This window comes from Paroedura picta, chromosome 5 (assembly GCF_049243985.1).
Source record: "Paroedura picta isolate Pp20150507F chromosome 5, Ppicta_v3.0, whole genome shotgun sequence".
NCBI classification, from domain to species: Eukaryota; Metazoa; Chordata; class Lepidosauria; order Squamata; family Gekkonidae; genus Paroedura; species Paroedura picta.
Window position 1 is genome coordinate 30,381,557 of NC_135373.1, and position 13,548 is coordinate 30,395,104.

Sequence of the window (13,548 nt, forward strand, 5' to 3'; positions counted from 1 at the left end):
TAAAACTGCAAAAGCTGTTATACTTGGGTCTTACTTGGGTCATCTGTAGAGGAGTCATTGTCCTGTTCCTTTTGTTCCTGTAAGACCTCTTTATTTCTTCTGTGGTCTTTGTGTGGACCCCTTTGGACCAGCAAGCCAAACTCTTGCTTAGCTGGATTGCCAAATTCTCCCAGGGAGGACTCAGCTGCTGGTGTTTGCTACCTTCTGGCTGCAAGTTTATCCCTAAAAACTGCAGACTACAGACTAAACAGGCTTCACCCGGGTTAAAGAGGAGGCCAAGTGATTTTCTCAGTTCGAAACTGGCCCCTTTTCCCGTGTGCCTGCCTCTGCTCGAACGCTCTCCAGGCAGGATCGAAATGAAAAAAAAAAAAGGAAGCTGGAAACGCCGCTGATGAGCCCGCATGTGATTGCAACAGAGGCGAGCTAATTTGTGGCAATAAAGAAAGATGGTTGTTATCTTGCAGCTGGCTCTGTGTCATCGCTCTTCTCCTCCCCGTGCATCTTGGGTGCCAGCCGCAGTCCGTCACCCCTCTCCCACGCCGCCTCCTGACCACTCAGCCCAGCCTCCTTGACAAGGCCAGAGAGTCTAGAGGAAAGAGCAGGAAGGGACCGGGATGGCACATTCGGGAGCGGTTTATTCAGAAATGCAGCGAACCTCCCAGCTTGGGCTAACAGGCCCGCTGCTGAATGACAGGCAAAACTAGCACCCCCTCTCTTAGCATTTCTTCTTCCTCCTCAGTATTCGGAGCCTCCTGGGGCGACAGAGGTACTTTTTTAAAGGTTAGCCCCCATTAGAACATTCGACTACATGTAGGGCTCAAGAACCCCAGTTTAACATTCACCTACCAGTAGGGGTCAAGCACCCCACATCCTGACACGTGTCCAACAGGACATGTACCTTGGCCCTCAGACCAGTTCCCCAAGATGCTCAAACGGCAGCGTCCTGTCCCCGCTGAATGGTGGCCACTCGGCCACAGGGTCGTAAATTGGCGTTATTTCCTCGTAGCCGGCCGATGGTTTTCTTCTCTGCTGATAGGGCCCCTAGGCACAAGGCAAACAGGCCAAGGTGAGCATGCAAACAAACGAAGGTGCCTTTTAGGATTAGACTGAATCAGACCCTTCATCAAAGTCGGTGTGGTTTCCTTGGATCGGCAGCTGCTCTCCAAGGTCTCGGGTCTTTCACCTCAATGACTAGTAAGTACCAGATTCTTTTCATTAGAGTGGAAGCTGGGACCTTCTGCATGCCAAGCTGAAGCTCAGCCACAGAGCCCCGGCCCAGCCCCCTGTGCTCTTCTCACAGCACCAAGAACAAGGACCACCGACAGAACTGGCAAGTTCCAGTAGTAGCACCAGAGGGTGGCTCAGGAAGCAGCGGTCCACCCGTGGCTGGTTGCCATGAGAGCAAGTAAAACCTCCATGCTTTCACTTGAACCATAGAGTTGGAAGGGACCTCATGCAACCCCATGCACTATGCAGGACACTCACAACCCTATCGCTCTCCCACTATAACCTGCCACCCCCTTGCGCCTTCCCAGAATCAGCCTCTCCCTCAGATGGGTATCCAGCCTTTGTTTAAACATTTCCAGAGATGGAGAACCCACCACCTCCCGAAGAAGCCTGTTCCACTGAGAAACCACTGTGACTGTCAGGAACTTCTTCCGGATATTTGCCCCAGCCTCTATATGGCACCCTTTTAAATACTTGAACATGGTTAACAAATCCCCTCTCAGTCGTCTCCTCTCCAGGATTAAACAGACCAAGCTCCCCCAACCTTTCCTCATACGTCTTGGTCTCAAAGAAGAAAAATGACAGCCCACCGTAGTAAGAAGGAGGCTCTTACCTCGTACTCGGGAATCCACGGTGCTTCCTCAGGGTACCAGGCACTGTAAAGAGATCTCTTTCCCTTGTCTTTTGGGGGCACCATCACTTCTTCATACTCATGGAGCTCTGGAAAGCTGAGCCACGGGGGTGATGAAGGAAGCTCTGCCAAGACAAAGGAACCTTCCTTCAGAATTTGGAACTTAAAACTATGCGGTTTCGGATCAGGCAATGTGGGCCTGCTTTTTGGGGCTGTAGCTTACCCGAGGGGTAAGGGGAAGGAAGGAGTTAGGTCCCACCCACCCATAATGCTGGCATCCATCTCACTCTCAGCATGGTGGCCCAGCTGGGACCAAGGCCTTGAAGGGGTCATAGAGCTGGTCCTTGTCGTAACCGAGCTGCCCTGCAGAGAGAAGTGCATAACCATGCCTGAAGCGACCAGGAAAACATTTCATGTAATGTCTGTACATCAAATAGAACAGTAGTGTGGAACAGTGGCCAAAGCAGGGTAGGCCAAACCAGCTCTCCAAGTGTCCGTGGTCTGCAATTACCATGAGCCACTGCCGGCTTGGTCATTGTGGTCCACGACATTCAGAGAACCACAGTTTGCCAACCCTGGGCCAGAGTGTTGTGTAAGAACTGCGTGGGCTCAGATCCAAGACCCCACTCAGCAGTGGGTGCCCTGGGCCAATGACTCTCCCAGCCTAGCTTTCATCCCAAGGTGATTGTGATGATAAAACAGGAGTGGGGAAGAACCGTGCCCACATCTCTGCATTTATTTATTTCCTTCTTTTACACCCCGTTTCTCTCCTTCCCAAAGCAGCTTACAAGATCGTTCTTCTCTATTTTATCCCTGCAAGGTAGGTTAGGGTGGGAATGAGCGATTGGCCCAAATTTCACCCAGCAAGCTTCCATGGCAGAGTGCACAGTTGAACCTGCACCTCCCGGATCCTAGCCTAAACTAACTCTTATCCCTTTCCGGAGGAAGGCTGGAACTAAGCTACTGCACACATATCTACATGCCTTGACCTGGATGAGCCAGGCTAGACCAATCTTGCTAGAGCTCAGAAGCTAAGCAGGATCAGCCTTGGTGAGTATTTGGGTGGGAGACCACCAAGGAAGTCCAGGGTGGCGCCGTAGAGGCTGGCCTCTGAACACCTCTTGCATTGAAAACCGCATAGGGCAGTGGTTCTCAATGTGGGGGTTGTGACCCCTCAAGGGGTCGTTCAGCCCTTTCCCGGGGGGTCGCTGTGATGGCCACGTGGTGCTGGCCTCCTCCACGCCACCTCGAAGCTCATGGAAGCCGCGGAAGAGGCCAGCAGGAGTGGCACTTGCGCATGTACACGTAGGAGCGGCGGTGTGTGCACATGTGCGCCCGTCCACGCACGCATGCATGTGTGCACGTGCCGCCCCAACCCGTGCTGTAGGGGTCATGGCATTTGGGCGGTTGAGAACTGCTGCTATAGGGTCACCATCAGTTGGCTGCGAGTGACTTGATGCACACCCTTACAACCAGGGGTGGTTTAAGGATTTGTTGGGGCCTGCAGCACCAAAGCCAGTTTAAGGAGGCATGGGGCCCTAGCAGAGTACAATTGCTCTGGAAACTGCCATACCAGGGGGGACAGGAGGTCTGGAGACCCCCCCCCCCAGAGTGGAAACGGGTGTCATTCCGACTATCCTTAAAGAGGGAAAATTGGGGAGAGACTACAGCCCTGTTCCGTGGGGACAAAGGCAGTATGAGGGCCCTGGAAGTGTGGGGGACCCATAGCACGTGCTACAAGAGCTACGCAGATAAACCAGCCCTGCTTGCAATAAGCTTCTGAGCCCTTTGGATGAGTAACTTTTTTAGGGTGGGGAGACTTTTTTTTAATTTCCAGCTGTGGCCTCTTGCAGCAGCTGCAAGCGTTCCCAAAAGATCCCCTGTCGTTTTAAAGAAAAGGCAAGTCTCCAGCACTCATGGGCTTGGCCAATGAGCTGGAAAGAAGAACATGGGATTCTTTGCTGCTGAGAAAAGGAGGAGCCATCTGGGTAAGGCTTCTCGTCCAGCCATCAGCACCGTAGCTCCCCCACAGCTCAACGAACCATCTCCCAAGGGACCCATATCCGTTTCTACTATACAAGTCCCTGGAGGGGAAGAGGAAAGTATATTTTAAAGCTGCATTTACGTTAGGCGCAAGATGCTAATTTTCCTCGTTGGCATAATTTATCCCTCTTGCAGAATGCTGGGTTTTTACCCCAAATTCTGCAGACCTTGCAAATGGGCTGTTTCTGGGATTCGCTCAAGATTTACTCTTTTTCACGGGATATAAACTTTATGGTGAGCGTGGGTTACAGATGAGGAAGAACAGCTGCTTCTGCTTAATTGTAAACTCGTGTGTGTGGGGGGAGGAGATCTCAGGAAGGCGTCAAAGAAGAGTCTGGTTCTTTCCAACATAGCTAGCGTGGGGGGGGGGGGGTTGGAGTAACATTTTGGGGGACACTCTGATCCTTCCTAGTATTAGGATTGTCGACTTTCATATCAGCCCCTGCATCCTCCATAACTGTGCCACTGAAAATCGCAAGTGAACATGTCTCTCCTCCACGTCAAAAGTAGAAGCTTCCCTGATTTCTGCTTATCAAGCAAACTGCACAATGCAAAGAAGTTGGTCTGCGTCCGTTTTTGCAAGCAGGGTTGCCAGCTTCCCTCCCCACCCCAAATCCTGCCCACTTCTGGCTCCACTCCCAAAGCCTCCAGGTATTCCTAACCCAGAACCCCCTCAAAGGAAAGTAAAGGTAAAGGTATCCCCTGTGCAAGCACCGAGTCATGTCTGACCCTTGGGGTGACGCCCTCCAGCGTTTTCATGGCAGACTCAATACAGGGTGGCCTTGCCAGTGCCTTCCCCAGTCATTACCGTTTAGCCCCCAGCAGCAAGCTGGGTACTCATTTTACCGACCTCGGAAGGATGGAAGGCTGAGTCAACCTTGAGCCAGCTGCTGGGATCGAACTCCCAGCCCCATGGTCAGAGCTTCAGACAGCATGTCGGCTGTTTTACCACCCTGCGCCACAAGAGACTCCTTCAAAGGAAGGTATTCCACCACATTTTAATGGTGGCCAGCAGTTCTCCCCTAGTCCCTAGCAGGGGTAAGGGGGGGTGGGTTGGTTTGCCGCTTCTCTTGTTATTGGACTCTGTATTTTTGTTAATTGTTGTAATTTTAGCGGGGCTTTTAGTGGACTTTGTATCTTATTTTTATCTTGTAACCCGCCACGAGCCAGCTTTCCTGAGAGTGGCGAGAAATAAATTCTAATAATAATAATAAATCATAGAATCATAGAGTTAGAAGGGGCCATACAGGCCATCTAGTCCAACCCCCTGCTCAACGCAGGATCAGCCCAGAGCATCCTAAAGCATCCAAGAAAAGTGTGCATCCAACCTTTGCTTGAAGACTGTTTCGCTTGTGATTGCTTCCTCCGTGGATCCCAGCCAAAAACCTTGCCCTGCCCAAGTGCCTGGAGGCCTCTAGAAACATTCATGTCCTAATGATTAGCTTCATGGCTTGATCGCAGAGCAACAACTTATCAGTCATGTAAAGGACTGGGAACTGGGAACAACCTCCTTTTTCGGTTGAGGAAGTCGGTACAAGCGAAAGGCAAGTTTAATCCTATTGGCAAGGCAGCTTTTGAGCAACACCCCTGAAGGCCCTCCCTGCAGAGCTGCTTACCCTGGGAGACATGCTGGTCTCTGAGCTGTGCTCCTCCGACCTGACCAGCCTGGCGCCAAATCTCAGCCACTTGTTGTCGGAGTAGTTGTTCTCCCTTCGCTCCTTGGACCTGCAACAGCCACAGCATTCAATCAAGGGGACATCCCAGCCTTTCCAAGCCACGCAAGAGGTGAAGCAGAGTTGAGGCAACCCATCGCTCCACAGCAGTGGTTCTCAACCTGGGGGTCAGGACCCCTTTGCGGGCCAAATGACTCTTTCACAGAAGTCACGGCAGGGCAAGCAGCTTGGCCGGGGGGGGGGGAGGGGAGGGACACCAGACACACAACAGCCTTGCGGGGTAGATCGAGATATAGCATTTATCTCTCTGGAGCAGCGGAAAAGAGCGAGATCGGCAAGGCGGGACATGAACTGAGACTGAATTGAGAAACCCCAGAAAAAAACACAATTTATATACAATCATGAGCAATGGATCTTCACGCCCTTGGTCAGTTTTGGTTTAATTTCTGTGAAAGAACCCTTGCATAATTTTATGGTTGGGGGTCTCCACAACATGAGGAACTGTATTAAAGGGTTGCGGCATTAGGGAGGTTGAGAACCACTGGTCTACAGCAACCTTAACCCCCTATGGCCCAAGCTAGGCCAGTCTCATTGCATCTCAGAAGCTAAGCGGGGCTGGCCTTGCTTAATACTTCGAAGGGAGACCACCACAGAAGGCCAGGGATGCTGCACAGAGGCAGGCCATTGTGTCTCTTGCCTTGGGAATTCCGTGAGGTCTCTTAGTCAGTGGCAACTGGCCAGTACTTTCCGCGACCAATCCAGGAAATGCAACGGTTGGGTAGCTGGCAGCAAAAACAGCCAAGAGTCTCACAACTTCCAAATATCTGGGGCATGCTCTTGCATGAATGAGAATCTACTTCTTCAGATGCAATTCTGGGAGATCTCCAGGCTCACCTGGAAGCAGGCAGCGCAAAGAGAAGAAAGGAGGCATGACCGTTCTGGCTAGCAGAAAACCCAGGCCAGGGTCCCAGCTGTGCTCAGAGCCCTTATGACTGCCTGCAATGCATTCAAAGCTCTGGGGTGATTTGTTGGACTCACTGCTCTACGCAGAATGGCTCCTTAGGCCACAGGAACAACCACCAAAGACCCCGGTTTGTGCAAAAAGGTCCACCTGAAGCCTGGCAGTCAGTGAAGGCACAGGGGGAGAAGCAAAGGTGATGCATCCCTCTCAGTAGGCCCAGGGTTGCCAGTCTCCAGGTGGGGGGTGGAGATCTCCCAGAATTACAAGTGACCTCCAGGCTACAGAACCTGGTTGGTGTCATGGTTAAGAGTGGCAGCCTCTAATCTGGAGATCCGGGTTCGATTCCTCACTCGTCCTCCCCATGCCACCAGCTGGGTGACAGTGTGCTAGTCGCAGTCCTGTCAGAGCTGCTCTCACAGAGCAGTTTCTCTCAGAGCTCTCTCAGCCTCCCCTGCCTCACGAGGTGTCTGCTGAGGAAAGGAAGGGAAGGCAATTATAAGCTGCTTTGAGATTCCTTTGGGTAGTGAAAAGTGGAGTACAAAAACCAACTCTTCTTCTACAGAGAGCGATTCCCCAGGAGAAAAACAGCTTCTTGGGAGGATGGACTGTAAGGCAGTGTACCCTCTTGTGGTTCCTTCCCTCCCTCCCTCCAAATCTCCAGGAATTCCCCAGCCCAGAGTTGCCTACTGCAGAAAAGGTCCATCCCTCGTGCCCAATTAATACTCACACGGCTCCTGCTTTGGTCCCCTCTCCTGCAAAGAGAACCAGAATAAGACCTTATGCAGTCGGATGGGGAAAAGCCAGCAAGGGCCTGATTGCAACAGTGAGCCAATTATGATCACCAGTCTCCAGCTGGTGACTGGAGACCTCCAGGAACGACAGCCGGTCTCCGCAGAGCTCCGTTCCCTTGGAGAAAGTGGCTGCTTTGGGAGGAGGGCTTGCTGGGACTTCACCCTTCCCCAGGCTCCACCCCCAAAATCTCCAAGTATTCCCCAACCTGGAGTTGGCAACCCTAGTTCCTTTGGAGAAGGTCATTGCTTTGGAGCCCAAGGCATTTCGTCCCTCTGAGATGCCTCCCTTCCCCAAACGTCATTCTTCCCAGGCTCCCCCACCCAAATCTCCAGGAATCCCCCAGCTCTGAATCCACCTTTTCTTCAGAAGCTTTGCCACTGCAAGGGAGGAGGCAGAGCCAAGTGCGTGAGCTCTGCCAGGGCCAGTGGGCCAGCCAAGGGCACTCTGTGCATGTGCTTACCTTCCAGGGCTTGGGCCTGCCGCCTGCAGAACAGGAAGCCCAGGAGAGAGAAGCTAGAAATGATCAGGATCCCTCCCACGGCACCGAGGAGCTCGATGAGGAAAAGGGGTAATGCAGGGCTGGCTGAAAGGGCAAAATGAAAAAGACAATGCCATGAATGAGCATCTCCGCACATTCTCTTCGGAAAACAGATCGAGGAGCCTCCTTTCAAATTCCCCCTTCTCCACCGCATAAAGTGCAGGATTCATTCACGGGTGCTGTACGGCAAGCCCAGCTGTGCAGGAAGAAAGGGGAGGGAGTAACCCAGCTACCGTTTGCCCTGCTTGCTTTTTCTTGTTAATGGACTGGGACCCAATAGGTTGCCAACGTCCAGGTGAGGCCTGGGGACCTGCCAGAATGACAACTGATATCCAATAAAATCCGATTTTATTGTGCTACTTCGGACTAACACGGCTACTTATTTGATCTGATCTCCAGCCTACCTGATTAGGCTCCTACTGCGGTGGGAGACTGTGCTAGAGGGCTGTTTCCTTCTCCCAGCTGGTACATATACATCTTAAGACCGATGCCCGGAATACGGGGAGCAATTTTTTCCAGTTAGTATATTAGTATACCTCCATCTTGTATTTATATTTTATATTGTTTTACTGTTCTGTCGGGAGTATTTTAATTGATACTCTTTTGTTGTTAACCGCCGTGAGCCGGTTTCTGGGAGCAGCAGTATAGAAATGCAATGAATGAATGAATGAATGAATGAATGAATGAATGAATGAATGAATGAATGAATGCCCCCGAAGGAAATGGCTGCTTGGGAGGGTAAGCTGTAGGGCGGATTAAGTCCCTTCCATCACCAGGCTACAACATCAAACGTCTGAACTTGGAGTCAGCAGCCCTAACTTAGCCACAAACCTGACTTGAAAGTCATGTGACATTAGAGCCCACATGACAGGAAGAGTGGGAGGGGGAGTAGGGTTGGCAACCTGCAGGAGTCCGGGGAGACGGTCAGGGGGCTGGGGGCGGAGCACCATGGCACAATGAGGCTATCCAATCAGATGAGCTAATTAGAGTTGTGAGTCTCCCGGTGGGGGCTGGAGCTCTCCGGGGAAATTCCAGAAGTGACATCACATCACATCCCTCTAGGAATCGCCAAGAAGTCTGGTAATATCTTTGCAGTGTTTGTGATTTCTTTCCCCCTCCCGCCAACTACCAGAGCACTGTCAGCCCATGGGAGCTTGTGGCGGCTAAGTGACCTTCCCTAGCACTGAGAAGGCAAAGGGGAGTTTTTGTAGGGAGTGGGGACTCTAATCAGCCTGTGCCAGCAGAAGGGGCACCCGATCCAGCAGGTGGGTTGTGACCTACATGGAGCTGAAGACCACTGCAGCATCACCACTGATCCCAGTATCTGGAGAAAAGGGCTATTTTTGCAAGTAAAAAAACACATTTGAGTTCTCCGAAGCTCTAATATCTCTGCGACGGAAGTACAACCTTGAGGGCAGACATATAGATGGTGCACATCAAATGGGAAACGACGCACATTTATCCTGTAATAAACTAATTGTGCCAAGAGGCATTTAATTACCAGGCCCAGTAAAGGCAGGGTTGTACTCTGCACCAAAAGAAGCAAACAAATGGATCCAAATGCTGCATCGAATGGTGTGCAAAGAGAGGGGGGGGGACCAGAACGGAGGAAGATACGCACGTTAAATGCCTTTGCAAATACTCATCTCCTGTCAACCTGCCTCTGCTGAAGGATGCCACAGGGCTCTCCTGCTCCTGCCCCTCTGGATGCCTCTCTCATTTTGCTCTACGAAAACAGCTTCTCTTAATACTCATGGTACAAGAGCCTCTTGTGGCGCAGAGTGGTAAGGCAGCAGACATGCAGTCTGAAGCTCTGTCCATGAGGCTGGGATTTCGATCCCAGCAGCTGGCTCAAGGTCGACTCAGCCTTCCATCCTTCCGAGGTCGGTAAAATGAGTACCCAGCTTGCTGGGGGGGTAAACGGTAATGACTGGGGAAGGCACTGGCAAACCACCCCGTATTGAGTCTGCCATGAAAACGCTAGAGGGCATCACCCCAAGGGTCAGACATGACCTGGTGGTTGCACAGGGGATACCTTTACTTTTACCTTTTTAATACTCATGGGGGTGGGGAGGGATGGAGATGCTGAATCTCCAATTGCTGAATTGTGCATCAGATCTCAAAGTTTTGGTGTGAACCATCAGGAGCCACCGAAGATATCCAGACTCGACTACTTTAAAGGGACGACAGAAGGGATAGAGGGAGACGGCACTCACAGTTAAGAGGATATATATCATCGTACCTGATCCAGGCAGCGGTGGAGTCTGTGGCTCTCGCTCAGTCGGCTCCCCATTTGTCCCTGGAAGAGGTCAAATAAAAACTGGAAGGGAACCGAATTTTCACAGCATCACACAAAGGACAGGGAAGGAGACGGCCTTGCTTATCCAAGCCAACTTCTAGATCGGATCAAAATGCTACACATCCCAATGTGAGGTTCTTCGTTTGCTCCAATAAAGCAAACCTTCTTGTTGAAAAGTTTCATTTATTAGAATAAAGCAAGCTGCTACACTGGGAACAAAGTTAGAACGAACATTCGAACTTCAGGTCGCCGCATATAGGGTTCAGCAAGGCTGACACCCTTCCTGGGAACATTGAACAGATGCTGTGCATTTGAAGTCACAACATCATGATAACAACCCCAGAATGAGAACGGGAGGGTGTTGGGGCAGGCAGGGGGCAGAAGAAGAAGAAAAGAATCTTCTGAGCACTGGAAACTACAAAGGCTTGGCCTGGGGATGACATACTGAATACCGAAGCATCACCCTTCGACCAGAGCTGTGGGCCCTGCAGGAGCTTCCAGCAATCCACAGGGCCTGTAAAACAGAACTCTTCCACCAGGTATATGGTTGAGGCGGGTACAGCCAGGGAGATCTGTATGGCCCCCCCTTCCAGGATAGTGGCATGAGTGACGGTTTGCGAGTGACATCTGCAGCCTCTTCCCTCCCACCCCTTTATAATTTTGGGGGGGGGGGAACTGAGGGTTGCGAGGGTTTTGTTTTTCCGCTGTATCTTCTTCCTTCGGATCTTCTTTCTTCTGGTTTTTGATTTATGGTTGTGATTTTATGTCTGGGGTTTATAGTGGGGTTTATGGAATTTTATTTAGACATAGGTAATGCATCATGAGGCACCAGGGAGCGGTGGGGAAGAAGAAGAAGGACAACGACAACAACAACAACAACAACAACAACAACAACAACAACAACGCTGGTTTCTGTGGCTTAAACTGCCTAGAGTCTTTTACCAACATCTCTTAAGACCACAAGGTGACCTCAATTTCCCTGCCAACCCGGAAGGTCTAAAGCATCCAGGAAGAGAACTCCCCAAGTGCTGCAACTGGCCATAATCTAGGGGCGAAGGGAATCCACCCCAGACTGGCAGGGTCAACTGACCTGAGCTGAGACCGCAACGACACAACTAGTAATGACAGCAGCCAACCCAGGCAGCAGCTGGAACAGGCCAGCTGGGGTTGCAGGCTCTAGGTTCAGAAACAGAACTGGGCTACCAGTCACATCATCAACCCTGGGAAAGGGAACCACCCAGGAGGCAGCCCTAGCTAAGAAGCAGGTCCAAGACACTTCTGCTTGGGGGGGAGGAGGAGGAGCAAGCCAGGGGCAGGTATTTGGAAGGGCAGCCCATTTAAAGAGGATCTGCAGCTGGGATCCCTGTTGGAAAAACAAAAGATACAGAAAGGTGGGAGACATGGTGGTAGAACCCCATCCCCTCTTCTATCTGAGTCTTTATAGGTCCTGCACTGCCGATCAAAGGCAATATGCCCTTGAGCAGCAGGAGCATCACATCTAAGATGCACACCCTTTCCCTTCTTGAAAGACTACCAATGCCCCAGAAGACCCATCTAGTCACAGCCGTTGGCCAGAAGAGGAGTACTCTCAGGGAGTTTGGGTTCCCTTGCCACCTTCCCCAAGAAAGAATAGTCAAGAGTAGCATACTAGCTACAGTACCTCGTCCATGTACGGGTGGAGTCTGGGGCATTCTGTCCATTGGCTTCTCTCTCTCTGGAAAGAAAGTTATTGAAGAAGGACTGGATGTTAATCAAATCCTAGCAGCACCAGATGAAGGACAAGGTGGTCTTGCTCACCAAAGTGACATTATACGTGGAGACAATCTATTGCCCATTCTATTGTCAGAAAGGGCAGGAGGTCCCTACCAACTTCTGTCACTGGAATTGTCTCTAAGAGTCTTTACCAAATATATTCCTTGAAAGAGCGCAGTGGCCCATTTCATCTGCAAACCATATTCCAGCCTCTGCAACCAGCCAGGACAGTCGTCTACCTCTCCTCCACTCCCTCCTTGAAAGTTCAACCATTGTTCAGAGAAGGAGAAGTCTTTGAGAACTTCCACCCCATGACAAAGGGAGTTTTGTCTCTCAAGAGCTCGTATTCTGGAAATCTTGTTGGTCTTTAAGCTGCTTCTGGGCTTGAATCTTGCTCTTCGACTATGGACCAACATGCCTCCCCACATGAAACTTTGCCTCCCAAACAACGGTCAGAAGTTCAAGGCTTGCTGAGCACCCAGAAGGGGCTAATATTCTATTTTAAAACTGGAGTGTATTGTGTGTATGTGGCCAGGCTAATGATCCTACAGAGGACCAAGCACCTGTGCAGGAACCAATCAGTGGGGTCTGGCCAATGGAGTGGGACCACAAGCCATCCCTTTGTCTTGTACGTGTATATATTGGAGTACGGCCTTGGTGCGACTTGTATTGTGTTCTGACACCAATAAAGAGCTACAACGATTCCAGCGTCTGTGAGTCAGTGACCCACAAGATCCACCACGGATCTAACACTGTGAAAGACCCCTCCTTTATTAAAGCATTTATACCCCACCTTTCCTCATGGTTCAAGGTAGTTTATGAGTCATGTGAGCATCACAAAATCACTTTTGACTGAAAGGCACAGTATAAAGCTTTAAAAGGAAATCATGCTTAGCATACCTCTTAAGGAAGTATTACCATGCTTAGCGTTCCTTATTGTCTATGTGGATTCCCAACCAAAACAGTCCAGGTTGCCCTAGTGCTCCTAGACCAGGGCTCATCCTTGCTCCGCAGAGAGATGTACCTTACCTGTGGTGGTGACAATGAGCCCCAAAACCCCATCGGCAAAGCCACTTTCGCCAAGAGCATTGCGGGCATGGACAGAGACGTTGTAGGGCGTGTTTGGGTGCAGTCCCGTCAAGGTGAAGGTGGGTGACTGTGGTGGAAAGACATCAACTTCCAGAAAGCTGGGAGACCCCAGCCTGTGATACCTGGAGGAAGGCAAGTGGGAAGTTGGAATTACTGGGAAGAAACATTCAGGGCCATTTCGCACGGCTTCAAAGTAGCACAATGGTTGCTATTTGGAAACGCTACTAATTTGCCATAACCCACGACGTCGTAGACAATCTGCAACAATCCTGAAACCAATCAGCAAAAAGCGCTTCGTTGTGGCGCTTTCAGGGGAATCCAGAAAAGTGGATTCACCCTCCGGATAGCGATACACTCCTGCAACCAATCTGCAACAGTAGCGCTAAAGACCTGTGCGTTACCATTGTTGCTGGTTCTTCAAAGTCCCTCCCCCTGGCTCTCTCCTCCAAACTTCCGGCGAAGCGATCGCCATTTTTTTTTCTCCGAGCGAGCGGGGATAAACGCACCGGCGAGCCTCTTTCTGTTTAGAGGCTTCCCTGGCTT

At 51.0% G+C, this 13,548-nt stretch overlaps 1 protein-coding gene across 1 annotated transcript in view; it reads right to left on the bottom strand.

The window, feature by feature from the left end:
- NPHS1 (NPHS1 adhesion molecule, nephrin) overlaps positions 1-13,548 on the bottom strand; it is a 60,905-nt gene continuing 47,357 nt past the window's right edge. The window contains 9 exon segments of the mRNA XM_077337038.1: positions 1-1,041; positions 1,841-1,983; positions 2,122-2,221; positions 5,518-5,626; positions 7,263-7,287; positions 7,788-7,910; positions 10,108-10,164; positions 11,825-11,878; positions 12,946-13,127. Of these exon segments, the coding sequence (XP_077193153.1) occupies positions 907-1,041; positions 1,841-1,983; positions 2,122-2,221; positions 5,518-5,626; positions 7,263-7,287; positions 7,788-7,910; positions 10,108-10,164; positions 11,825-11,878; positions 12,946-13,127 (928 nt within the window). The 3' untranslated portion in view covers positions 1-906.